At 39.3% G+C, this 27,722-nt stretch overlaps 1 protein-coding gene across 11 annotated transcripts; it reads right to left on the bottom strand.

Moving 5' to 3' along the window:
* Window positions 1-355: 355 nt before the first annotated feature.
* Window positions 356-26,342, bottom strand: si:dkeyp-73b11.8 (BPTI/Kunitz domain-containing protein). Of its 11 annotated transcripts, none has more exons than XM_036149429.1 (20): window positions 26,210-26,342; window positions 24,963-25,154; window positions 12,315-12,491; window positions 12,192-12,227; window positions 10,954-11,148; window positions 10,270-10,446; window positions 10,147-10,182; window positions 8,910-9,104; window positions 8,229-8,405; window positions 8,106-8,141; window positions 6,868-7,062; window positions 6,184-6,360; window positions 6,061-6,096; window positions 4,825-5,019; window positions 4,059-4,235; window positions 3,935-3,970; window positions 2,697-2,891; window positions 2,021-2,197; window positions 1,898-1,933; window positions 356-1,096 (listed from the first exon to the last, which is right to left on the bottom strand). In XM_036149429.1, exons 1-20 carry the CDS (start codon window positions 26,274-26,276, stop codon window positions 1,056-1,058), a joined length of 2,553 nt encoding a protein of 850 aa, XP_036005322.1. In that variant the 5' UTR covers window positions 26,277-26,342; the 3' UTR covers window positions 356-1,055. The 11 variants fall into 11 exon arrangements, with proteins under 11 accessions (XP_036005322.1, XP_036005361.1, XP_036005353.1 ...); XM_036149468.1 differs by having other exon boundaries at window positions 2,697-2,888; XM_036149460.1 differs by having other exon boundaries at window positions 4,825-5,016.
* Window positions 26,343-27,722: the final 1,380 nt, after the last annotated feature.

The raw sequence follows: 27,722 nt of genomic DNA, 5'->3' as shown, positions 1-27,722 counted from the left end.
CTGGCATGCATATAAATATAAATCCCCTTCTGAATAGGCCTCCTGAATCAAATACCTTCTGCAGAGACTGACATTTTTACTCATTGTTCTATGTAAAATTGTTCAAGCTCACTCAAATTGAATGGAGAGTGTCCGTTCACAAGAATGTTGAATTATTGCTTCTGATTCTCAGATTTAGCTCTAGGCCATACTAACAAATCAGTGTGGCTGGACTGTATGTTAAGGTTGTTGCCCTGCCTCACAGTGGACCTTCACTTCAGTGTTAGACCCTCAAATGGACCCGGCCCGTTTTACCCTTAATCGGCGACCACCACTTAGAGACTACTTCAGATGCAAAACTCTGGAAACCATAAAGTATATTTCAGATTATTTAATCTACCACAGTCAGAGAAATGGTTACAGACACATCAGCGCTGATGGGCTCCTGATCGGCAAGAAGCCCCGATCACTCATTATACAAACATTAAATAGGGATCTACTGTAGGTACACGCCCATGCAAGGGCTGTACGCTTCCTCACTGTGTCATCTGTAGATATAATGTGTCACCTCAAGGGTGTTATCTGATAGATTAGTGGCAATCTTGGTGTCGGTGCTATCTAAATGTGCCATGTAGCTCCCGGTCAAGCTGTCCACCCCACCGATCCAAGGATATCCTTACAGACCCCCTCATGATGTGCCTAAATGGCACATCACCAAAGAAGATCAACCAGACCTGGATCAGTGGGACAACAGCCCCCAGGCTGTCCCTATGCAAGAACGATTACTCCCCCTTGTTACCCCATAAAAACCCTATAAGTAATCAGGAGGCTCCATTCGGCTAGCACGTGGATCCCCCCCCCCCCCTCCAGGGACGGGAACGCCATTTCTCCGGTAGCCTCCTGGGTAGTGTAGTGTAGTGTTGTGTTGCAAGCCAGCCCAACTTATTCTATATGTGCGTGATTAAGTAAAGAGAGAGAGAGAATAAACACTGGCCCTAAGCACAGCGGAAAAATCTGTATAAACATCATGTAAATCAGTTAATGTAGACCCTATGTAGTTGTCTTCTTCATCCGCCTCAGTATTTACCTCTGGCCTCCAACCAGGCAGGGTCTTCTTCTGGAAAAGGAATGCTTATTCATAATAAACAGTTTAAAATTCAAGATTGGCCAAAATATAGGGGAACCTAAATCAATCTTTGGTATTGCCTTTTCTGTATAAAACATCTAAACATTACAAAAATAATTTAACTGATGTTTATGTATATATAAAAATTGTTTACAAAATCCTTTAAATTAGGAGCGTCTTAACTCAATGTGTCCAGACCAGAAACTCTTGTCTGAATGCGGTTGACCCTCTTATAGCTCATTAATTACAGCTCTGACTTAAAACAATTAACATCCTAGGTGTGTTTAATAAAAATTTATTGGTTTTATGCTACAGAAGAAAGTTCAGTTAACCCACTTCATTACACCTTGTATGTCCTCTCCCATAATCTTTTTAATCATTAACTACGCACTTTATCTGTTTCGATTCTATTGTTAATCATGTAGTTTCACATCTTTTGAACCCTCAAACAGATTTCTTCCAGGATTGCTGTGTATTTAGCTTGATCCGTGCCTGCATCGGATCTGATCTGACCTATTCATTGGCAGGTTTTAGCTGTTCCTTATTCTTTCCATTTTCATATTAGTGGATGTGATGTGGTTATGTGACAGAATGTGAAAGAAGCACTGTAAAATGCAAGCAAAAGGAGACTTACTTTGACTTAAGTACATGGCAGCTGTTAAACTGATGTGTAAATTGGGATAAATATTGAGAATATTAGTGAAAGCTCTGAGTTAGTAATCAATTAGAGCTTAAATGCAAACATGCATTTATTCAGTTACTGTGAAGATATTTCTCACTGTGTCCCTTTACCAATGGGAGTGTCCGGCTCAAGTTCCTCACTATCATCTAAAAAGCAGAATGATCAAGTTTAGCATTTGTTGAAAAGAGAAAAGAACACAAATACACAATTTGTGCATTAGAAAATTATATCACCATGGATGCCAAGACAGGTGTCCTCGCAGCTTTTGGAGTCAAAGAATCTGTTTCCATTTCCGAAGCAGCCGGACCAAATGAATTTTTTACATCTGTCTGTAGCGGAGTCATAGTAGTATCTCAAGTAGTTCCCACTACATCCTCCGATCTGCTTTGTTAAATGACATGCTGCAGTTGCTGTTAACAGAAAATATCATTCAAGTTTTTAAAGATTTACTGTCATAACAGCAGTGGTTTAATTATATACATATTCATATTATTGATCCAAAAGTAACATTTATATTTTCACCACTTGGTGGCACAAATATGTTACAAAATGAAGATATAAGGCTTCATTGCAGAACATTTTTTAAAAAAAAATCCTTCAATCTTTTAACCTGGTGCAAAAAAAGTATTATGGTATTTTGTGTGGAATATTGTTGAGAGGTCTTACTATTGGCCCTCCCATTCATGGCTCTTTAGGCCATAAAACCCTTATCAGGCATTTCTTACTCCAAAGTCCACCAATAGCAAAAAAAGGATGTTCTTATTCTGCTTACAGATAATCTCGGCAGTTACATTTGCTATGATTCATGGTTACATGTCAGAAAGCTGAGTGTGTGTGTGAATGTGGGGGTAAAACATTTTAATCAAGAATTTTCATTTTCCACTTAAAAGTATAGAAAACTCTTCTCACCATTCATGGGGTAGGTTTTCTCTGAATTGATTGAGCAGTTTCTTAGGCACTCTCTCTCATTGCTAAAACGGTTGGCATTTCCTCCCTGGCCTTGGTAAGAGAAAGGTATGCACTTGTCTTGCTGATGGTCGTAATACACAGCAAACGAGAAGTCTTTGCCTTGACCAGGATCCATGGGCAGTCTGCAGAATTCTGCTGCATGAGGAAACAATAGTTTTTAAGGCTCTGTTTGTTTACAAAACGGTCCAGTTCTTTATTATTATTGTTATTAAACCTTTTTATAACCAGGAAAGTCACCGTTGAGATTAAAAATCTCTTTTTCAGGGGAGTAGTATTTTTTTCCAGAATAATACACTTTCCAACAGGAACCTTTAGTAGATCTATAACTAATGTTTAACTATCAGGTGGACCTTCACTCCAGTTTCACATCTTTTGCACACTCAAACAGATTTCTTCCAGGATTGCTGTGTATTTATCTTGATCCGTCCCCGCATTGGATCTGATCTGACCTATGTATTGGCAGGTTTTAGCTGTTCCTTATTCTTTCCATTTTCATATACTGGATTGAACAATTCTCCTTGAGATGTTCAAAGCTTGGAATATTGTTTTATAACCTAATCATGCTTTGAACACCTCCACAAGGTCACCTCAATTCTCATTCTGCTGTGTTCCTTGGTCTTCATGATGACGTTACTAATTATCTAACACACCCAGAGTTGTCTTAGAGAATTAGGACCTTTACTAAATGACTGTGTTTATACCTATTTTAAATAAACAGGTTGACCTGCATTGACCAATTAAGATGACATCTGAGGGCAATTTGTTGCACAGTGAGCTTTTAGGGGTGTAAGTGTAAATGGGGCTGAATAGAATTAAATAAAAATACACCACACTTTTCAGATTTGATTTGTAAAAAAATAAAATGAATTTGAAAACCATTTATAGGTTTCCTTTCAATTCACTATCGTGCACTACTTTGGTCTCTCAGAAAATGTCATCTATAAAGACATTGAAGTTAGTGGTTGTGATGTGACAGAATGTGAAAAAGGCACTGTAAAATGCAAATAAAAGGAGACTTACTTTGACTTAAGTACATGACAGCTGTTAAACTGATGTGTAAATTGGGATAAATATTGAGAATATTAGTGAAAGCTCTGAGTTAGCAATCAGTTAGAGCTTAAATGCAAACATGCATTTATTCAGTTACTGTGAAGATATTTCTCATTGTGTCCCTTTACCAATGGGAGTGTCCGGCTCAAGTTCCTCACTATCATCTAAAAAGCAGAATGATCAAGTTTAGCATTTGTTGAAAGGGAAAAAAAAACACAAATACACAATTTGTGCATTAGAAAATGATATCACCGTGGATGCCAAGACAGGTGTCCTCGCAGCTTTTGGAGTCAAAGAATCTGTTTCCATTTCCGAAGCAGCCGGACCAAATGAATTTTTTACATCTGTCTGTAGCGGAGTCATAGTAGTATCTCAAGTAGTTCCCACTACATCCTCCGATCTGCTTTGTTAAATGACATGCTGCGGTTGCTGTTAACAGAAAATATCATTCAAGTTTTTCAAGATTTACTGTCATAACAGCAGTGGTTTAATTATATACATATTCATATTATTGTTCCAAAAGTAACAAATGTTTATATACAGTATATATATATATATATATATATATATATATATATATATATATATATATATATATATACATATCAAGGTCTTTGACTTTATTTACATTTTCACCACTTGGTGGCGCAAATATGTTACGAAATGAAGATATAAGGCTTTACTGCAGAAAATAAAATAAAAATCCTACAACCTTTTAACCTGCTGCAAAAAAAATATTCTGGTGGAATATTATTGAGAGATCTTACTATTGGCCCTCTCATTCATGGCTCTTTAGGCCAGAAAACCCTTATCAGGCCATTCTTACTCCGAAGTCCACCAATTGCAAAAAGGATGTTCTTATTCTGCTTACAGATAATCTTGGCAGTTACATTTGCTATGATTCATGGTTACATGTCAGAAAGCTGTGTGTGTGTTTCTGTATTTGTGAATGTGGGGGTAAAACATTTTAATCAAGAATTTTTATTTTGCACTTAAAAGTATAGAAAACTCTTCTCACCATTCATGGGGTAGGTTTTCTCTGAATTGATCGAGCAGTTTCTTAGGCACTCTCTCTCATTTTTAAAACGGTTGGCATTTCCTCCCTGGCCTTGGTAAAAGAAAGGTTTGCACTTGTCTTGTTCATGGTCGTAATACACAGCAAACGAGAAGTCTTTGCCTTGACCTGGATCCATGGGCAGTCTGCAGAATTCTGCTGCATGAGGAAACAATAGTTTTTAAGGCTCTGTTTGTTTACAAAACGGTCAAGTTCTTTATTATTATTGTTATTAAACCTTTATACAACCTGAAAAGTCACCGTTGAGATTAAAAATCTCTTTTTCAGGGGAGTAGTATTTTTTTCCAGAATAATACACTTTCCAACAGGAACCTTTATACTATAACTAATGTTTAACTAACAGGTGGACCTTCACTCCAGTTTCACATCTTTTGCACCCTCAAACAGATTTCTTCCAGGATTGCTGTGTATTTATCTTGATCCGTCCCCGCATTGGATCTGATCTGACCTATGCATTGGCAGGTTTTAGCTTTTCCTTATTCTTTCCATTTTATATACTGGATTGAACAATTCTCCTTGAGATGTTCAATGCTTGGAATATTGTTTTATAACCTGATCATGCTTTGAACACCTCCACAAGGTCACCTCAATTCTCATTCTGCTGTGTTCCTTGGTCTTCATGATGACGTTCACTAATTATCTAACACATCCAGAGTTGTCTTAGAGAATTAGGACCTTTACTAAATGACTGTGTTTATACCTATTTTAAATAAACAGGTTGACCTGCATTGACCAATTAAGACGACATCTGAGGGCAATTTGTTGCACAGAGAGCTTTTAGGGGTATGTAAGTGTAAATGGGGCTGAATAGAATAAAATAAAAATACACCACACTTTTCAGATTTGATTTGTAAAAAAAATAAATGAATTTGAAAACCAATTATAGGTTTCCTTTCAATTCACTATCGTGCACTACTTTGGTCTCTCAGAAAATGTCATCTATAAAGACATTGAAGTAAGTGCTTGTGATGTGACAGAATGTGAAAGAGGCACTGTAAAATGCAAATAAAAGAAGACTTACTTTGACTTAAGTACATGACAGCTGTTAAACTGATGTGTAAATTGGGATAAATATTGAGAATATTGGTGCAAGCTCTGAGTTAGCAATCAGTTAGAGCTTAAATGCAAACATGCATTTATTCAGTTACTGTAAAGATATTTCTCGATGAGTCCCTTTACCAATGGGAGTGTCCGGCTCAAGTTCCTCACTATCATCTAAAAAGCAGAATGATCAAGTTTAGCATTTGTTGAAAAGGGAAAAAAACACAAATACACAATTTGTGCATTAGAAAATTATATCACCGTGGATGCCAAGACAGGTGTCCTCGCAGCTTTTGGAGTCAAAGAATCTGTTTCCATTTCCGAAGCAGCCGGACCAAATGAATTTTTTACATCTGTCTGTAGCGGAGTCATAGTAGTATCTCAAGTAGTTCCCACTACATCCTCCGATCTGCTTTGTTAAATGACATGCTGCGGTTGCTGTTAACAGAAAATATCATTCAAGTTTTTAAAGATTTACTGTCATAACAGCAGTGGTTTAATTATATACATATTCATATTATTGATCCAAAAGTAACATTTATGTTTTCACCACTTGGTGGCACAAATATGTTACAAAATGAAGATATAAGGCTTAATTGCAGAAAATAAATTAAAAACATCCTTCAATCTTTTAACCTGCTGCAAAAAAATAATTCTGGTATTTTGTGTGGAATATTGTTGAGAGGTCTTACTATTGGCCCTCCCATTCATGGCTCTTTAGGCCATAAAACCCTTATCAAGGCATTTCTTACTCCGAAGTCCACCAATAGCAAAAAAGGATGTTCTTATTCTGCTTACAGATCATCTCGGCAGTTACATTTGCTATGATTCATGGTTACATGTCAGAAAGCTGTGTGTGTGTTTGTGTGTGTGTGAATGTGGGGGTAAAACATTTTAATCAAGAATTTTTATTTTGCACTTAAAAGTATAGAAAACTCTTCTCACCATTCATGGGGTAGGTTTTCTCTGAATTGATCGAGCAGTTTCTTAGGCACTCTCTCTCATTGCTAAAACGGTTGGCATTTCCTCCCTGGCCTTGGTAAGAGAAAGGTATGCACTTGTCTTGCTGATGGTCGTAATACACAGCAAACGAGAAGTCTTTGCCTTGACCAGGATCCATGGGCAGTCTGCAGAATTCTGCTGCATGAGGAAACAATAGTTTTTAAGGCTCTGTTTGTTTACAAAACGGTCAAGTTCTTTATTATTATTGTTATTAAACCTTTATATAACCAGGAAAGTCACCGTTGAGATTAAAAATCTCTTTTTCAGGGGAGTAGTATTTTTTTCCAGAATAATACACTTTCCAACAGGAACCTTTAGTAGATCTATAACTAATGTTTAACTAACAGGTGGACCTTCACTCCAGTTTCACATCTTTTGCACCCTCAAACAGATTTCTTCCAGGATTGCTGTGTATTTATCTTGATCCGTCCCCGCATTGGATCTGATCTGACCTATGTATTGGCAGGTTTTAGCTGTTCCTTATTCTTTCCATTTTCATATACTGGATTGAACAATTCTCCTTGAGATGTTCAAAGCTTGGAATATTGTTTTATAACCTGATCATGCTTTGAACTCCTCCACAAGGTCACCTCAATTCTCATTCTGCTGTGTTCCTTGGTCTTCATGATGACGTTCACTAATTATCTAACACACCCAGAGTTGTCTTAGAGAATTAGGACCTTTACTAAATGACTGTGTTTATACCTATTTTAAATAAACAGGTTGACCTGCATTGACCAATTAAGACGACATCTGAGGGCAATTTGTTGCACAGAGAGCTTTTAGGGGTGTAAGTGTAAATGGGGCTGAATAGAATAAAATAAAAATACACCACACTTTTCAGATTTGATTTGTAAAAAAATAAATGAATTTGAAAACCAATTATAGGTTTCCTTTCAATTCACTATCGTGCACTACTTTGGTCTCTCAGAAAATGTCATCTATAAAGACATTGAAGTTAGTGGTTGTGATGTGACAGAATGTGAAAGAGGCACTGTAAAATGCAAATAAAAGAAGACTTACTTTGACTTAAGTACATGACAGCTGTTAAACTGATGTGTAAATTGGGATAAATATTGAGAATATTGGTGCAAGCTCTGAGTTAGCAATCAGTTAGAGCTTAAATGCAAACATGCATTTATTCAGTTACTGTAAAGATATTTCTCGATGAGTCCCTTTACCAATGGGAGTGTCCGGCTCAAGTTCCTCACTATCATCTAAAAAGCAGAATGATCAAGTTTAGCATTTGTTGAAAAGGGAAAAAAACACAAATACACAATTTGTGCATTAGAAAACTATATCACCGTGGATGTCAAGACAGGTGTCCTCGCAGCTTTTGGAGTCAAAGAATCTGTTTCCATTTCCGAAGCAGCCGGACCAAATGAATTTTTTACATCTGTCTGTAGCGGAGTCATAGTAGTATCTCAAGTAGTTCCCACTACATCCTCCGATCTGCTTTGTTAAATGACATGCTGCGGTTGCTGTTAACAGAAAATATCATTCAAGTTTTTAAAGATTTACTGTCATAACAGCAGTGGTTTAATTATATACATATTCATATTATTGATCCAAAAGTAACATTTATGTTTTCACCACTTGGTGGCGCAAATATGTTACAAAATGAAGATATAAGGCTTCATTGCAGAAAATAAATTAAAAACATCCTTCAATCTTTTAACCTGGTGCAAAAAAATAATTCTGGTATTCTGTGTGGAATATTGTTGAGAGGTCTTACTATTGGCCCTCCCATTCATGGCTCTTTAGGCCAGAAAACCCTTATCAGGCCTTTCTTACTCCGAAGTCCACTAATAGCAAAAAAGGATGTTCTTATTCTGCTTACAGATCATCTCGGCAGTTACATTTGCTATGATTCATGGTTACATGTCAGAAAGCTGTGTGTGTGTTTGCGTGTGCGAATGTGGGGGTAAAACATTTTAATCAAGAATTTTTATTTTGCACTTAAAAGTATAGAAAACTCTTCTCACCATTCATGGGGTAGGTTTTCTCTGAATTGATCGAGCAGTTTCTTAGGCACTCTCTCTCATTGCTAAAACGGTTGGCATTTCCTCCCTGGCCTTGGTAAGAGAAAGGTATGCACTTGTCTTGTTTATGGTCGTAATACACAGCAAACGAGAAGTCTGTGCCTTGACCTGGATCCATGGGCAGTCTGCAGAATTCTGCTGCATGAGGAAACAATAGTTTTTAAGGCTCTGTTTGTTTACAAAACGGTCAAGTTCTTTATTATTATTGTTATTAAACCTTTATATAACCAGGAAAGTCACCGTTGAGATTAAAAATCTCTTTTTTAGGGGAGTAGTATTTTTTTCCAGAATAATACACTTTCCAACAGGAACCTTTAGTAGATCTATAACTAATGTTTAACTAATAGGTGGACCTTCACTCCAGTTTCACGTCTTTTGCACCCTCAAACAGATTTCTTCCAGGATTGCTGTGTATTTATCTTGATCCGTCCCCGCATTGGATCTGATCTGACCTATGTATTGGCAGGTTTTAGCTGTTCCTTATTCTTTCCATTTTCATATACTGGATTGAACAATTCTCCTTGAGATGTTCAAAGCTTGGAATATTGTTATATAACCTGATCATGCTTTGAACACCTCCACAAGGTCACCTCAATTCTCTTTCTGCTGTGTTCCTTGGTCTTCATGATGACGTTCACTAATTATCTAACACATCCAGAGTTGTCTTAGAGAATTAGGACCTTTACTAAATGACTGTGTTTATACCTATTTCAAATAAACAGGTTGACCTGCATTGACCAATTAAGACAACATCTGAGGGCAATTTGTTGCACAGAGAGCTTTTAGGGGTGTAAGTGTAAATGGGGCTGAATAGAATTAAATAAAAATACACCACACTTTTCAGATTTGATTTGTAAAAAAATAAATGAATTTGAACACCAATTATAGGTTTCCTTTCAATTCACTATCGTGCACTACTTTGGTCTCTCAGAAAATGTCATCTATAAGACATTGAAGTAAGTGCTTGTGATGTGACAGAATGTGAAAGAGGCACTGTAAAATGCAAATAAAAGAAGACTTACTTTGACTTAAGTACATGACAGCTGTTAAACTGATGTGTAAATTGGGATAAATATTGAGAATATTGGTGCAAGCTCTGAGTTAGCAATCAGTTAGAGCTTAAATGCAAACATGCATTTATTCAGTTACTGTAAAGATATTTCTCGATGAGTCCCTTTACCAATGGGAGTGTCCGGCTCAAGTTCCTCACTATCATCTAAAAAGCAGAATGATCAAGTTTAGCATTTGTTGAAAAGGGAAAAAAACACAAATACCCAATTTGTGCATTAGAAAATTATTTCACCGTGGATGCCAAGACAGGTGTCCTCGCAGCTTTTGGAGTCAAAGAATCTGTTTCCATTTCCGAAGCAGCCGGACCAAATGAATTTTTTACATTTGTCTCTAGCGGAGTCATAGTAGTATCTCAAGTAGTTCCCACTACATCCTCCGATCTGCTTTGTTAAATGACATGCTGCGGTTGCTGTTAACAGAAAATATCATTCAAGTTTTTAAAGATTTACTGTCAAAACATGCAGTGGTTTAATTATATACATATTCATATTATTGATCCAAAAGTAACATTTATGTTTTCACCACTTGGTGGCACAAATATGTTACAAAATGAAGATATAAGGCTTAATTGCAGGAAATAAATTAAAAACATACTTCAATGTTTTAACCTGCAACAAAAAAATTATTCTGGTATTCTGTGTGGAATATTGTTGATAGGTCTTACTATTGGCCCTCCCATTCATGGCTCTTTAGGCCATAAAACCCTTATCAAGCCTTTCTTACTCCGAATTCAAGCAATAGGAAAAAAGGATGTTATTATTCTGCTTACAGATCATCTCGGCACTTACATTTGCTATGATTCATGGTTACATGTCAGAAAGCTGTGTGTGTGTGTTTGTGTGTGCGAATGTGGGGGTAAAACATTTTAATCAAGAATTTTTATTTTGCACTTAAAAGTATAGAAAACTCTTCTCACCATTCATGGGGTAGGTTTTTTCTGAATTGATCGAGCAGTTTCTTAGGCACTCTCTCTCATTGCTAAAACGGTTGGCATTTCCTCCCTGGCCTTGGTAAAAGAAAGGTATGCACTTGTCTTGTTCATGGTCGTAATACACAGCAAAAGAGAAGTCTGTGCCTTGACCTGGATCCATGGGCAGTCTGCAGAATTCTGCTGCATAAGGAAACAATAGTTTTTAAGGCTCTGTTTGTTTACAAAACGGTCCAGTTCCTTATTATTATTGTTATTAAACCTTTTTATAACCAGGAAAGTCACCGTTGAGATTAAAAATCTCTTTTTCAGGGGAGTAGTATTTGTTTCCAGAATAATACACTTTCCAACAGGAACCTTTAGTAGATCTATAACTAATGTTTAACTATCAGGTGGACCTTCACTCCAGTTTCACATCTTTTGCACACTCAAACAGATTTCTTCCAGGATTGCTGTGTATTTATCTTGATCCGTCCCCGCATTGGATCTGATCTGACCTATGTATTGGCAGGTTTTAGCTGTTCCTTATTCTTTCCATTTTCATATACTGGATTGAACAATTCTCCTTGAGATGTTCAAAGCTTGGAATATTGTTTTATAACCTGATCATGCTTTGAACACCTCCACAAGGTCACCTTAATTCTCATTCTGCTGTGTTCCTTGGTCTTCATGATGACGTTCACTAATTATCTAACACATCCAGAGTTGTCTTAGAGAATTAGGACCTTTACTAAATGACTGTGTTTATACCTATTTTAAATAAACAGGTTGACCTGCATTGACCAATTAAGACGACATCTGAGGGCAATTTGTTGCACAGAGAGCTTTTAGGGGTGTAAGTGTAAATGGGGCTGAATAGAATAAAATAAAAATACACCACACTTTTCAGATTTGATTTGTAAAAAAAAAAATGAATTTGAACACCAATTATAGGTTTCCTTTCAATTCACTATCGTGCACTACTTTGGTCTCTCAGAAAATGTCATCTATAAAGACATTGAAGTAAGTGCTTGTGATGTGACAGAATGTGAAAGAGGCACTGTAAAATGCAAATAAAAGAAGACTTACTTTGACTTAAGTACATGACAGCTGTTAAACTGATGTGTAAATTGGGATAAATATTGAGAATATTGGTGCAAGCTCTGAGTTAGCAATCAGTTAGAGCTTAAATGCAAACATGCATTTATTCAGTTACTGTAAAGATATTTCTCGATGAGTCCCTTTACCAATGGGAGTGTCCGGCTCAAGTTCCTCACTATCATCTAAAAAGCAGAATGATCAAGTTTAGCATTTGTTGAAAAGGGAAAAAAACACAAATACCCAATTTGTGCATTAGAAAATTATTTCACCGTGGATGCCAAGACAGGTGTCCTCGCAGCTTTTGGAGTCAAAGAATCTGTTTCCATTTCCGAAGCAGCCGGACCAAATGAATTTTTTACATCTGTCTGTAGCGGAGTCATAGTAGTATCTCAAGTAGTTCCCACTACATCCTCCGATCTGCTTTGTTAAATGACATGCTGCGGTTGCTGTTAACAGAAAATATCATTCAAGTTTTTAAAGATTTACTGTCATAACAGCAGTGGTTTAATTATATACATATTCATATTATTGATCCAAAAGTAGCAAATGTTTATATACAGTATATATATATATATATATATATATATATATATATATATATATATATATATATATATATATATATATATATATATATATATATATATATATATATACATGTCAAGGTCTTTGACTTTATTTACATTTTCACCACTTGGTGGCGCAAATATGTTACGAAATGAAGATATAAAGCTTCACTGCAGAAAATAAATTAAAAATCCTACAACCTTTTAACCTGCTGCAAAAAAAATATTCTGGTGGAATATTATTGAGAGATCTTACTATTGGCCCTCTCATTCATGGCTCTTTAGGTCAGAAAACCCTTATCAGGCCATTCTTACTCCGAAGTCCACCAATTGCAAAAAGGATGTTCTTATTCTGCTTACAGATAATCTTGGCAGTTACATTTGCTATGATTCATGGTTACATGTCAGAAAGCTGTGTGTGTTTGTTTCTGTATTTGTGAATGTGGGGGTAAAACATTTTAATCAAGTATTTTTATTTTACACTTAAAAGAATAGAAAACCCTTCTCACCATTCATGGGGTAGGTTTTTTCTGAATTGATCGAGCAGTTTCTTAGGCACTCTCTCTCATTGCTAAAACGGTTGGCATTTCCTCCCTGGCCTTGGTAAGAGAAAGGTATGCACTTGTCTTGTTTATGGTCGTAATACACAGCAAACGAGAAGTCTGTGCCTTGACCTGGATCCATGGGCAGTCTGCAGAATTCTGTTGCATGAGGAAACAATAGTTTTTAAGGATCATTTCATTTACATAATGGTCAAGTTCTTTATTATTATTGTTATTAAACTTTTTATATAACCAGGAAAGTCACCATTGAGATTAACCATCTCTTTTTCAGGCGAGGTCTATTTTTTCCAGAATAATACACTTTCAAGCCGGAACTTTTAGTACTCCCGAGTGTCAAACATAACACCCAGGTCAGGTCACACCAAAATGACTGAAAGGGACGATTTACCTCCCTTTTTACAGTTTTGTTGAACTTAGCTCATCATAATATGATTGATTTTGACTTTGTAAAGTGCCTCGAGATGACATGTTTCATGAATTGGCGCTATATAAATAAAATTGAATTCAACTGAATTGAATTTAGTGCGAGTGAACAACATTAATAAGACTGAGTTTTAAAATCCTTTTCATACTCTAGCATGAAATGCACCCACATGCTGATAACCTGGTCTACATATTAAAAAGCAATTTTCAAATCTAGAAAACCGATTCCTAATTAAATTGTTGAATTAAATTCAATCTTAAAACAATTAATAAAAATACAGCCATACCTTTTTTTTGTGAGTTGCAGATGTGAAGTACTGACAAAGTAACCCCTAAAAGCAGAAGTGCCTTCATATTGCTGCTGCTCTGTATGCTGTCTTTTCTGGACTGAGGGCTGAGGGCTGTAAACCATAATGGAGGTAGATTCTCATTATTGCCCTTTGGACCCACATCTCCCTAACGATTGCGCTGTCAATCGAAACTGAAGTTAGTTGCAATGCTAGACAGGTCATAAGTTGAAATACTTAATGCTTTACATTTTTTCAATTTGAATACAGAAAATCTACCCAGCCTGAATGTTAGTACTTTTTTGGATTGAGCAACCCTTAAAAATAATTATGCTTAGATCAAGTCTTCGGCATTGTACTTAAAGATCCTCCTTGTTGTTCTTGCCGTACACTGTAGGTGACCACACGTGCTGACGGGGGTGCGGAAGGTGGGCGGGGGGGACGGGGGGGGGGGGGGGGGGGGGGGGCAAATGGGTCAATTGTCCCAGGCCCAGGACAGAGGGGGCCCAAAACTGACATTCTGACCATTAAACTACAGGGAGAAGTAATTTTTCAGAAAGTATTTGTGTGAAAAATATTTAATATTAGAGTAACTAAATATAGATATATATCTGCAATATGTGTATGTAATATGTTTTCTTTAAGTAAGGGATCATTAGAACTCCCCCACCCCAACATAAAATGGTTTGACCATTAGGACAACAGCTGGCTGCAACTTTTAAAGTTCGTTTTGCTGCAAACTAAGAATGTCAGGTTTTCAGAAGTCCAGCTCACAGAAAATAAAAGAGAAAGGGAAAAAGAGAAGATGATAACAAAGGCTTGAGGGATTTTATGAATACATATTTAAAAAAAAAAAAACTAAGGATGAGTCAGGAACAGATCCAGGAACGGAATTGCAGAGGAATGATGCCCATCCAGAGCCTGGTAAGAAGCAATGCGTTTTTGAACTTAGAAGAAAAGAGCAGAAAGCAGAGAGATGGTTGAGGTCCAGGTTCAGTCTGAAAGACAGTGCAGCAGGGGAGCCAGCTGAGGCAGGGAGCTTGGTGGACAGAGAAAAAGGATGACAACGTAGCAGTTATCTCATCGCAACATCTGGCTTCAGAGGGAGAGACAGCGTGTGTTTGAGGAGCAGGCAGAGAGAGCCATCCCTACCGATAACAGAGACAGTGGTGGAGGGGCTTGCTGCCCGATCGGAGAGTCTGAGCATAGTGGCTCAGAGATGGACCATGCAGTTAATTTTAATGACCCCACGTTATGGCCAACAAAAATGACTGATTCTGATTGAGTGAATTATGTGTGTTTAATGGCAAAAAAAGAAGCCTTTCTCAGAGATGGCAAATGAACTGCCAGCAGATTCAAAATGGTCTAACCCTACCTATGAAGTGAAGTCATCTAAGACTTGTTTGGAGGACAAAAACAATATCTGTGTAAACAACAGATTATTGAATAAAATAAAAGGCATAGGAGAATGAAGCATACAGTTAAGTTGACTTTTTTATGTGTGTGTGTGTGTGTGTGTGTGTGTGTGTGTGTGTGTGTGTGTGTGTTGGCGGCAGGTGTAGAGGGGGGCCCCAAAAAGACTGTGTTGTCCCAGGCCCTAGCAAACCTGTCAGCTGGCCTGTAGGTAACTTATGCTGACCACAGATATAACTCTAGGAAGTGACGTACATTCCGCACCGGCTCGCCGCTGGTTTTCATCTTGAAAAGCCTCAGAGGAAAACGCCTCAGCGCTTCCGTCCTTGTGAAAAACATAAAAAAAAAACATGTGGCGGGGACCTTGGCGTTCCAATCCTCGGCTGCAGAAGCTGGCTCTTGGGACGTGGAATGTCACCTCTCTGGTGGGGAAGGAGCCTGAGCTTGTGCACGAGGTTGAGAGGTTCCGACTAAAGATAGTCGGACTCACCTCGACGCACCGCTCTGGCTCTGGAACCTGTCTCCTTGAGAGGGGCTGGACATTCTTCCACTCTGGAGTTGCCCATGGTGAGAGGCGCTGAGCTGGGGTGGGCATACTTGTTGCCCCCAATCTCGGTGCCTGCACGTTGGGGTTTTCCCCGGTGAACGAGAGGGTGGCCTCCCTCTGCATTCGTGTGGGGGGACGGGTTCTGACTGTTGTTTGCGCTTATGCGCCAAACAGCAGTTCAGATTACCCACCCTTTTTGGAGTCCTTGGAAGGGGTACTGGAGAGTGCCCCTCCTGGGGACTCCCTCGTTTTGCTGGGGGACTTCAACGCTCACGTGGGCAATGACAGTGGGACCTGGAGGGACGTGGTTGGGAGGAATGGCCCACCTGATCTGAACTCGAGTGGTGTTTTGTTGTTGGACTTCTGTGCTCGTCATGGATTGTCCATCACAAACACCATGTTCAAGCATAAGGGTGTCCATATGTGCTCTTGGCACCAGGACACCCTAGGTCGCAGTTCAATGATCGACTTTGTTGTCGTTTCATCTGACCTGCGGCCGTATGTCTTGGACACTCGGGTGAAGAGAGGGGTGGAGCTCTCCACCGACCACTACCTGGTGGTGAGTTGGCGGGGGAGGAAGCCGGTCCGACCGGGCAGGCCCAAACGTACTGTGAGGGTTTGCTGGGAACGTCTGGCGAAGTCCCCCGCTAGACGGAGCTTTAACTCCCACCTCCAGGAGAACTTTAAACACGTCCCGAGGGAGGCGGGGGACATTGAGTCTGGATGGACCATGTTCCGCGCCTCTACTGTTGAGGCGGCTAGTCGGAGCTGTGGCCGCAAGGTTGTCGGTGCATGTCGCGGCGGCAACCCTCGAACCCGCTGGTGGACACCAGCGGTGAGGGAAGCCGTCAAGCTGAAGAAGGAGTCCTACCGGGCTTTTTTGGCCTGTGGGACTCCGGAAGCAGCTGATGTGTACCGGCAGTCGAAGTGGCAGGCGGCTCGGCTGGTCGCCGAGGCAAAAACTCGGGCGTGGGAAGAGTTCGGAGAGGCCATGGAGAAAGACTTCCGTACGGCTTCGAAGCGATTCTGGTCCACTATCCGGCATCTCAGGAGGGGGAAGCAGTGCAGTACCAACACTGTTTACAGTGGGGGTGGTGTGCTGCTGACCTCGACTCGGGACGTCGTGTTTCGGTGGGCGGAATACTTCGAAGACCTCCTTAATCCCACCAACACGTCTTCCATTGCGGAAGCAGAGCCTGATGACTCTGGGTCGGGTTCTCCCATCTCTGGTGCTGAGGTTGCCGAGGTTGTTAAAAAGCTCCTCAGTGGCAAGGCCCCAGGGGTGGATGAGATTCGCCCTGAGTACCTTAAGGCTCTGGATGTTGTGGGGCTGTGTTGGTTAACGCGGCTCTGCAACATTGCGTGGACATCGGGGGCAGTTCCCCTGGATTGGCAGACTGGGGTGGTGGTTCCCCTATTTAAAAAGGGGGACCGGAGGGTGTGTTCCAACTACAGAGGGATCACACTCTTAAGCCTCCCTGGTAAGGTCTATTCAGGGGTTCTGGAAAGGAGGGTCCGTCGGATAGTCGAATCTCGGATTCAGGAAGAGCAGTGTGGTTTTCGTCCTGGCCGTGGAACACTGGACCAGCTCTACACCCTCAGCAGGATTCTGGAGGGGGCATGGGAGTTTGCCCAACCAGTCTACATGTGCTTTGTGGATCTGGAGAAGGCATTCGACCGTGTCCCCCGAGGGATCCTGTGGGGGGTACTCCGGGAGTATGGAGTACCGGACCCTTTAATAAGGGCTGTCAGGTCTCTGTACGACCGGTGTCAGAGTCTGGTCCGCATTGCTGGCTGTAAGTCGGACTCATTTCCGGTGAGAGTTGGACTCCGCCAAGGTTGCCCTTTGTCACGATTCTGTTCATAACTTTTATGGACAGAATTTCTAGGCGCAGCCAAGGTGTTGAGGGGATCCGTTTTGGTGGCCTTAGGATTGCGTCTCTGCTATTCGCGGATGACGTGGTCCTATTGGCTTCATCAGGGCGTGATCTACAGCTCTCACTGGAGCGGTTCGCAGCCGAGTGCGAAGCGGCCGGTATGAAAATCAGTGCCTCCAAATCCGAGACCATGGTCTTGAACCGGAAAAGGGTAGAGTGCCTACTCTGAGTGGGGGAGGATGTGCTGCCCCTAGTGGAGGAGTTCAAGTATCTTGGGGTCTTGTTCACGAATGAGGGGAAGATGGAGCGGGAGATCGACAGGCGGATTGGTGCAGCGTCTGCTGTGAAGCGGGCGCTGTACCGATCCGTTGTGGTGAAGAGAGAGCTGAGCTAAAAGGCGAAGCTCTCGATTTACCGGTCGATCTACGTTCCTACCCTCATCTATGGTCACCAGCTTTGGGTCGTGACCGAAAGAACGAGATCCCAGATACAAGCGGCTGAAATGAGTTTTCTCCGTAGTGTGTCTGGGCTCTCCCTTAGAGATAGGGTGAGGAGCTCAGTTATCCTTACCTGACTCCGCCAGATAGATTTGCTCCGCATATCCATCTGGAAACCTTCCGTTGAAGTAATTTTGGGAAGGGGCGAAAATACTGGTTAGCTGATTGGCCTATGTTGGTGATAGACGGGCCAAATGAACCAATCAGATTCGTCGTCGCACGTAACAGAGCGACGACGAAAACACAACCACAAGCCAAGCTGCTCTTGCTGCTGCAGGTAAAGGCTCGTTAGCTCAGCAAAGAAATACTCTGTAATTCCGATAAAACTTGCTCGATAGCCACGCTAACGCTAGTTTCATCGGCTGAAGCCGCCATGTTCTTTAGACTGAACTGTCGCGCTTCCCGTTGCGTCACACCTCAACCCGCCTCAAAGCCAACGCTGATTGGACGTTCGTTTGGTGAACGGCTCCAAATTTTCTTTAACGGAGGGTAGCCAGACTGATCTGTGAGTGAAACCTTGAAAGCTCGCGAGATCAGGATGGTCTCACGAGGCTACAGTTATCCGGGGAGGACTCAGAGTAGAGCCGCTGCTCCTCCACGTCGAGAGGAGCCAGTTGAGGTGCCTCGGGCATCTGGTCAGGATGCCTCCTGGACGCCTCCCTGGTGAGGTGTTCCGGGCACTTCCCACCGGGAGGAGGCCCAGGGGAAGACCCAGGATACGCTGGAGGGACTATGTCTCCCGGCTGGCCTGGGAACGCCTTGGGATTCCTCCTGAGGAGCTGGCCCAAGTGGCTGGGGAGATGGACGTCTGGACCTCCCTACTGAAGCTGCTACCCCCGCGACCCGACCCTGGATAAGCGGAAGAAGACGGACGGACGGACGGCATGTGGCTGTTTAGCCAGGTTTGTCGTCGAAGAGGTCTTACCATTTATTTAGAATGAATGCTTTCTGACCTTTGTAAGCGCCATATTTAAATAAAACGTTGCTTGTTTGAGCTGAAAGTTCCCCTTCTGACATAATATGGCAGCACGTTGTGACATATAATCAACCCATTGGCTCCCATCTTTTAACATGTTTAAACATAAATAATACCGTTCTTCCAAGTCAAACTCATAATCTTAACAGTCGAAATTGAAACCAAGAAATATATATTGTCCAGAGGATTCGCTCACCAGCCTTGACAGATGTTAAGAATTGACCACCTCCAGTTTTAACATATTTAATCTAAAAGGCAGAGGGATCTTACAGCTCAGTACTGGACTCTGATATGACCTTAAGTGACATCCCATTCTTAAGCCATAGTGTTCAATATGACGTTGCGTTGGTCCACCATACCTCAGCAACACGCCCACTTGTCTTAACAGTGTATGCGGACACAACCTACAGCATTCAAAGCTGTTACAGGAAAGGGAATTCAGGATATCAAAGATCAAACAGGTCTGAATTACAATGCATTTGTCAAATGACGCTTCTTCTTCTTCTTCTATTGTGTTTTCTGGCAGTTTACATACTGTGTGCATTACCGCCATCCACTGGACGGAGATGTAATTTAGAAATATAGTTTCCTATATATCTTTATATCTTACTGAAACTAAATCATATCTATACTTACACACTCACACACACATACACACTAAATCCTCCCAGCTAATTCTGTATCATTTGAAATATTTAATAAGTGCTTTAATTATTTTATCTGCGTCGGTTCCACTCTGTTTACTTGATTTTTTAAAGTGGTTAGTTTTGTCTCCAAAATAATTGAGTTGAGTGCAATTAATTGTTTAATAATTGCACTTATTAAAACTAATTGATATTCATAGTGTATTCTCAAAAAAATATTGAAATGTACACTTATTATCACACATATTTAAACCATATAATCTGTGCGTCAAGTATCAATTTATTTTGAAGAAGTTAACTTAATTTACATATCGATATTTTACACAAAGAATCATGTTGGAGGTATACGCATTATTTTTGACGTAGTCAACTAAAATACTCATAATGATGATATTCAACATGTTTATTTAGTATGTATACCTAAATATTACTGTCACATTTACTGGCTCCCTGAATCATTTCTTTGAGTCTACAGGTAACCTTTTAAGACCTCCAAAATATTTTTAGAAACCATACACCATGTCTGTTTTACAATCATAGAAGAACTCAGAAAAATGTTGACTCAATAATTGAATGTCCACAACTTCGAACAAAATTTTATATGCTTCTTTAATTAGTACGCTTTAGCAGGGGATATAAAACAGCATTAAGCAATTTAACAGATTACAAATTAATATTTAATCAACGTCCTATCTCTTATCTAAGGCTGCTTACTAATACGTTCAGGATAGGATATTAAGTTTGGAGGAGCAAACTGACTCAAACCCCAGATGGAATCCCAGAGTGACTTTGATTGCTGGATAAGGAGTTGTTCAGCCGAACAACGTGTCCTCTCTTGATGGCAGCACAGATGTCCCACTAATGTCCCGTTCACAAAGACTCATGCCTGGAGCCCTTTGCCTTGATGTCTGTGTCTGAGGTCCATCTCTTCTGCTCGACAAGTTGGTTTAGCTTCAGAAGTGACACCTCATGGGTGCAACTCACATCTTCTGGAAATCTAGGATCTTCTCATCAACCAGGTCAAAACCACAGCAGTTCTTTTTGACAGGATTTGCAGATTGTTGGCCCCAATTTGTGGAAAAACACGAAAAATAGATAATCTGACTCAGTCTCGGCTGTTCTCAGAGACAGGGGCACCGTGTTCTTCCTACAGCTCAACGATTGTCCTTCCGTCTTGGGTCTTCCTTTCTTCTGCTCCACACTGCGTGTCTTCTGAGAAGGGAAACTGAGCAACGAGTACCCAAATCACCCTTCTTTTATGTGCTGAGAGAGCCGTTGGGAGGTTGCAAACCTCAACCCCCCCCCCCCTCCCCCTCCCTCCACCGAACACTTGCACCCTTATCACCTCATAACCTTTTCATCCTACGCAGCTCTCTGGCCGAGTCAAAAGTCCTCGCTCCTCTTTCTCCGACCCCAGGCAGCAGGTCATTAAACCAAACCGTCCGGTTCCACTTCCTCTTTTCCTCTCGGCAGATTTCCAGTAGCTAGCAGCTGCTCTCCTTCCAAGCGAAACTTCCTCTTTCCACAAACCTATTTTCTCCTTAGCCTGTCTGACACTTGGACTGCACTAAAATAATCCTCATTTCACTCAATTAATACATGAATGCTTGATCTTTTTAAGAAAGATCAAGCAAAGTCAAAACGTGCAATTCAATAAAGAGAAAACAATCAATTTAAACAGACCATTAAAGAGCTCTTTATGTTATCTTTTTAACGTAATACCTTTAATTTCCAAATTATCTCTTAATTTGGGAATGATAGAGAATATGGTTGATCTTACCACACCACCGATTGTAGAGGTATTTTGAACACTTAAATAGTAATTATAATAATATTTACAATACAACAATAATAATGATTGAATTGACACTGGCATAAACACGAACTTAAAAAGAAAATTTATTGAAGATGAAAACTTGAGCCCTGCTGCAATCCAAACAGTATATAAAGCACCCCAAACAAGTCCTGAGTGGACTTTGGTAAACAAAACGGAGAATACAGATTTTGACAAATTCATAATAAAGACAAGTGTTGCATGTTTACAGCATCTTGGCTCAGTAATGGAAAGATTCACATTCAGATGTTTGCAAGAACCTTTACAACATTCAGCAAAATCAGAATAAGTTTTTCAAATCCAAACAATAACCAATGTACCAGCAAACATTTAAAACTACATGAGAACACATTGTCCATATATGTAAGGTTGTTACTGTTTGTGTGTTTTAAACAACTGCCAAGAATGAAAAGGTTTTATTAAAACAAAATACAAGACATTGTAAAATGTGCGATTTTCAAAGAAAGCCGATGTTTTTGTTGTTTTACTAAGTATGCTGATTTCTGATTATTTTGCATGTCATGTTTAGGTTACAATTATTTTGATTTGATTACATGGTAAACATCTAGATTTATAAATGGGAAAAATGGTTTAATCTGTGGGAAGAAAATTTAAATCCAGAATATCCCTTTACATGTTAAAATAAGAACAATAACATAACATAAACAGAACTCTAATTGGAAACACCAGTTGTTTTTTTCTCTCGTTAAAAGTGAACTTTGAATGTAGTCCTCAGTGACAAAAATTATGTATTTTGTTCCAGGACACAAAAAAATTGTTCTTTATTGCAGCCAGGTAAAAAAAATGCTATGGTTTGCTGTGGAGATGATTTTCTATGTCATTTCAATCACACCCTCCTGAAGAGGCAATTCGGTTTTGGGGTCCTTGCTCTTCCCCCCGGCCTTCTTCTTTTCTTTCTTTTTCCTAAAGGAGTGCAATAAATGGTCAAATATAAGGATGGACCTTTTCAATATAAAGTTTTTTGTAGTTTATAATAACATTTTATACGATAGAAGTGCATATTTGTGAAAAGGAAGGAAAAGAGTATTGGATATTTTATAGCAATAGATGGTCAAATACAAGGATGGACCTTTTCAATATAAAATTTTTGGTATTTTATAATAATTTTTTATACGATGGAAGTTGATATTTGTGAAAAGGAAGGAAAAGAGTATTGGATATTTTATTTATTTATAAAAATCTGAAAAGTCTGGCATGCATATAAATATTTAGCCCCTTCTGAATAGCCCTCCTGAATCAAATACCGTCTGCAGAGACTGACATTTTTACTCATTGTTCTATATAAAATAGCTCAAGCTCACTCAAATTGAATGGAGTGTCCAGTCAAAAAACTGTTCAATTATTGCTTCTGATTCTCAGATTTAGCTCTAGGCCATCCTAACAAATCAGTGCGGCTGGACTGTATGTTAAGGTTGTTGCCCTGCCCCACAGTGGACCTTCAATCCAGTTTCACATCTTTTGCACCCTCAAACAGATTTCTTCCAGGATTGCTGTGTATTTATCTTGATCCGTCCCCGCATTGGATCTGATCTGACCTATGTATTGGCAGGTTTTAGCTGTTCCTTTTTCTTTCCATTTCCATATACTGGATTGAACAATTCTCCCTTGAGATGTTCAAAGCTTGGAATATTGTTTTATAACCTAATCATGCTTTGAACTCCTCCACAAGGTCAGCTCAATTCTCATTCTGCTGTGTTCCTTGGTCTTCATGATGACGTTCACTAATTATCTAACACACCCAGAGTTGTGTTAGAGAATTAGGACCTTCACTGAATGACTGTGTTCATACCTATTTTAAATAAACAGGTTGAATAATTAAGGCAACATCTGAGGGCAATTTGTTGCACATAAAGCTGTTAGATGTGTAAGTGTAAATGGGGCTGAATAGAATAAAATAAAAATACATCATACTTTTCAGATTTGATTTGTAAAAATTAAACAAATTTGAAAACCAGTTATAGTTTTCCTTTCAATTCACTATTGCGCACTACTTTGGTCTCTCAGAAAATTTCTTCTATAAAGACATTGAAGTTAGTGGTTGTGATGTGACAGAATATGAAAGAGACACTGTAAAATGCAAACAAAAGGAGACTTACTTTGACTTAACTACCAGGACAACCACAGTTATTATGACAGAACAAACGACGAGGGCAAGCAGAACTCCACAGATGATAGCTGTTAGAGATGACAGCTGTTAAACTGATGTGTAAATTGGGATAAATATTGAGAATATTGGTGCAAGCTCTGAGTTGGCAATCAATTAGACCTTAAATGCAAACAGGCATTTATTCAGTTATGATGAAGATATTTCTCATTGTGTCCCCTTACCAATGGGAGTGTCCGGCTCGTCCTCCTCAAGTTCCTCACTATCATCTAAAAAGCAGAATGATCAAGTTTAGCATTTGTTGAAAAGGGAGAACTACACAAATACACATTTTTGTGCATGAAAAAAATCATATCACCATGGATGCCAAGACAGGTGTCGTTGCAGCTTTTGGAGTCAAAGAATCTGTTTCCATTTCCGAAGCAGCCGGTCCAAATGAATTTTTTACATTTGTCTCTAGCGGAGTCATAGTAGTATCTCAAGTAGTTCCCACTACATCCTCCCATCTGCTTTGTAAAATGACATGCTGCGGTTGCTGTTAACAGAAAATATCATTCAAGTTTTTCAAGATTTACTGTTATAACAGCAGTGGTTTAATTATATACATATTCATATTATTGATCCAAAAGTAACAAATGTTTATATCTATCTATCTATCTATTATATATATATATATATATATATATATATATATATATATATATATATATATATATATATATATATATATATATATATATATATTTACGTTTTCACCACTTGGTGGCGCAAATATGTTACAAAATGAAGATATAAGGCTTAGTTGCAGAAAATAAATGAAAAATCCTACAACCTTTTAACCTGCTGCAAAAAAAATTATTCTGGTGGAATATTGTTGAGAGGTCTTACTATTGGCCCTCCCATTCATGGCTCTTTAGGCCATAAAACCCTTATCAGGCCTTTCTTACTCCGAAGTCCACCAACAGCTAAAAGGATGTTCTTATTCTGCTTACAGATAATCTTGGCAGTTACATTTGCTATGATTCATGGTTACATGTCAGAAAGCTTTGTGTGTGTTTGTGTGTGTGTGAGTGTGTGTGTGTGTGTGTGGGGGGGGGGGGGGGGGTAAAACATTTTAATCAAAAATTTTCATTTTGCACTTAAAAGTATAGAAAACTCTTCTCACCATCCATGGGGTAGGTTTTCTCTGAATTGATCGAGCAGTTTCTTAGGCACTCTCTCTCATTTCTAAAACGGTTGGCATTTCCTCCCTGGCCTTGGTAAAAGAAAGGCATGCACTTGTCTTGTTTATGGTCATAATACACAGCAAACGAGAAGTTTGTGCCTTGACCTGGATCCATGGGCAGGCTGCAGAATTCTGTTGCATGAGGAAACAATAGTTTTTAAGGATCATTTTATTTACAAAACAGTCAAATTCTTTATTATTATTGTTATTAAACCTTTAAATAACCAGGAAAGTCACCATTGAGATTAACAATCTCTTTTTCAAGGGAGTTCTATTTTTTCCAGAATAATACACTTTCAAGCAGGAACCATTAGTAGATCTATAACTAATGTTTAACTAACATGCACCACCAGACACCCACTCCCTCTTTTACAGCAGCAATAAAAAGCGTCATTTATTTTTCAGCCCTCTTGCTCGTTATGAGTTTCACAGAAAGGAAGTGTGTTTCAAGCAGTTCTTTTTGCAAAACTGCAGCGAATTTTGGAGGGATCCTTACCAAATTACCTCACATGCTTACTTTATGAAAATGAAAATAAGAAAAATTGAGGACTATATGGTTTACAATATGTATTCAAATATAGTTGCAGTTTAGTTTCAGCTCAGCTTAGGCTCAGGTGCAAAGAGAAGGAGCTCAGTTTCTAAAGGTTTTGAATTACAGTGGAATGAGTGTCTGGTCAGCTTAACACAGAAGGGAGAATATCTATAACTTTGCCAGCAACATAAACAATCATAAAATACTATAATTTGAGCTTCAAGTCATAACATGGACATGACACAAAGGTACAAAGACACTCTAGTAATAGCTGTTTAATGAGCGATGTTTCGTTTTTAACTGCAAGATCAACAGATTCTTGCTGAACTTACTTGTTTTGCCCTGTTACTCCATGTCTACAATTTCAGTCGGCCCATGTGTCAGAAAAAATAACACCCAGGTCACACCGAAATGACTGAAAGGGACGATTTACCTCCTAGATTACAGTTTTGTTGAACTTAGCTCATTTAGTTTGCGTGAACAACATAAACAAGACTGAGTTTTAAAATCCTTTTCATACTCTCGCTTAAATGTGCCCGCATGCTGATAACCTGGTCTACATATTAAAAAGTAGTTTTCAAATCTAGAAAACCTAATTAAATTGTTGAATTAAATTAAATCTTAATCAAAAAAATAAATAAAAATACAGCCATACCTTTTTTTTGTGAGTTGCCGATGTGAAGTACTGACAAAGCAACCCCTAAAAGCAGAAGTTCCTTCATATTGCTGCTGCTCTGTGTGCTGTCTTTCCTGGACTGAGGGCTGAGGGCTATAAACCACAATGGAGGTGGATTCTCATTATTGCCCTTTGGACCCATATCTCCTTAATGATGGCGCTGTCAATCGAAACTGAAGTTAATTGCAGTGCTAGACAGGTCATCAGTTGAAATACTCAATGCTTTGCATTTTTCAATTTGAATACAGAAAATCTACCCAGCCTGAATATTAGTACTTTTTTGGATTGAGCAACCCTTTAAAATATTTTTGCTGAGATTAAGTCTTTGGCATTTTACCTAAAGATCCTCCTTGTCATTCTCGCCAAGGCTGAGGAAAAAATATAGTCATATAGCTCTAAATTTTAACTCCATTAGGCAAACTTTAGAGCAGATCACAGTCTCATCTCCCTTCTACACTTCTGTCACCCCCCCACACACCACTGTGGTCCCTGTGCAGGCAGAAAGAAGCTGTGCTTTATTTTTTATTTATTTACACCAACAGGAATAGGATACAGTGGAGAGCCCATGTTTCCAAACTTTTCTGCAAAGTTTGGGCTAGGAAATTATTTAGCTATTTTTTTCCACAAAAAAACATGGCAGATGAACAAACGCTTGTACTGGTGAATATTCGCCATTATGATTCGGCCCTTAAAGATCACCACAATCAACAGATTGTAAACAATTCATGGAAAGAAATTGCTGTCGCTCTTGGAAGTCACAAGGGGGCATTAAAAATGCCTATGTTTTCTACTGTTACATCAGTGTAGTGTCGTAGGCAATCCTAAACTGTCCCCCAGAGTCTGGGAGAATGTTGGCTAGAGTGGAGAAAAACCGCACAAAGTATATAAATGCAGGAAAATTTGTGCCGGCATGTCTTATTTCCTTGCGGAATGTACATGCGTCAACCATAAACCAAAATTTGGGCTGTTTGACCTGTGCTGTCTTCTTGCCGCCACCCACTAGCCCAGAGTGGTTTCCCAACATAATCAGTCTTAAAAACTTTTAGTGAACAGTCCTTTTAAACTATGTATTGATAAACTCATCAGCTTATAACAGGATTTCTACATGAAATGGCTTCTTCCGCCTCTCAGTCCAATCCACCTTAGTCTCTTCATTCACTCTCTAAATAAACAATTAAGATGAACTTGCAGCACAAGGTGTACCAATGTCCTAGGAAGAGCTAATCTCCCATGTTAAGCACATAGATAACTCTATTGAAGCAAGCGCAAGAGAACTCAACAAAAATCTCCTAAATCATTCCCAGCTAACATCATTCTGGTATACTCTTCAAACTTTGGCCCTTATCTACTCAGGTTTTAAACTGAATCTTATTGACCATAACCTGATTTCCTTGTATCTTAGTTCAGCCGTATTAAAGTTAATTAGTCTTTCTTCCTCAGTCTGTGCCAGCTGCTTCACATGGTCTTCTGATTACCTCACCTGCATTCAGTG

Source organism: Fundulus heteroclitus, chromosome 2 (assembly GCF_011125445.2).
Source record: "Fundulus heteroclitus isolate FHET01 chromosome 2, MU-UCD_Fhet_4.1, whole genome shotgun sequence".
Classification (NCBI taxonomy): domain Eukaryota; kingdom Metazoa; phylum Chordata; class Actinopteri; order Cyprinodontiformes; family Fundulidae; genus Fundulus; species Fundulus heteroclitus.
Note: the sequence above shows the minus strand (reverse complement) of the source record. Positions and strands in the feature narration are given on the sequence as shown.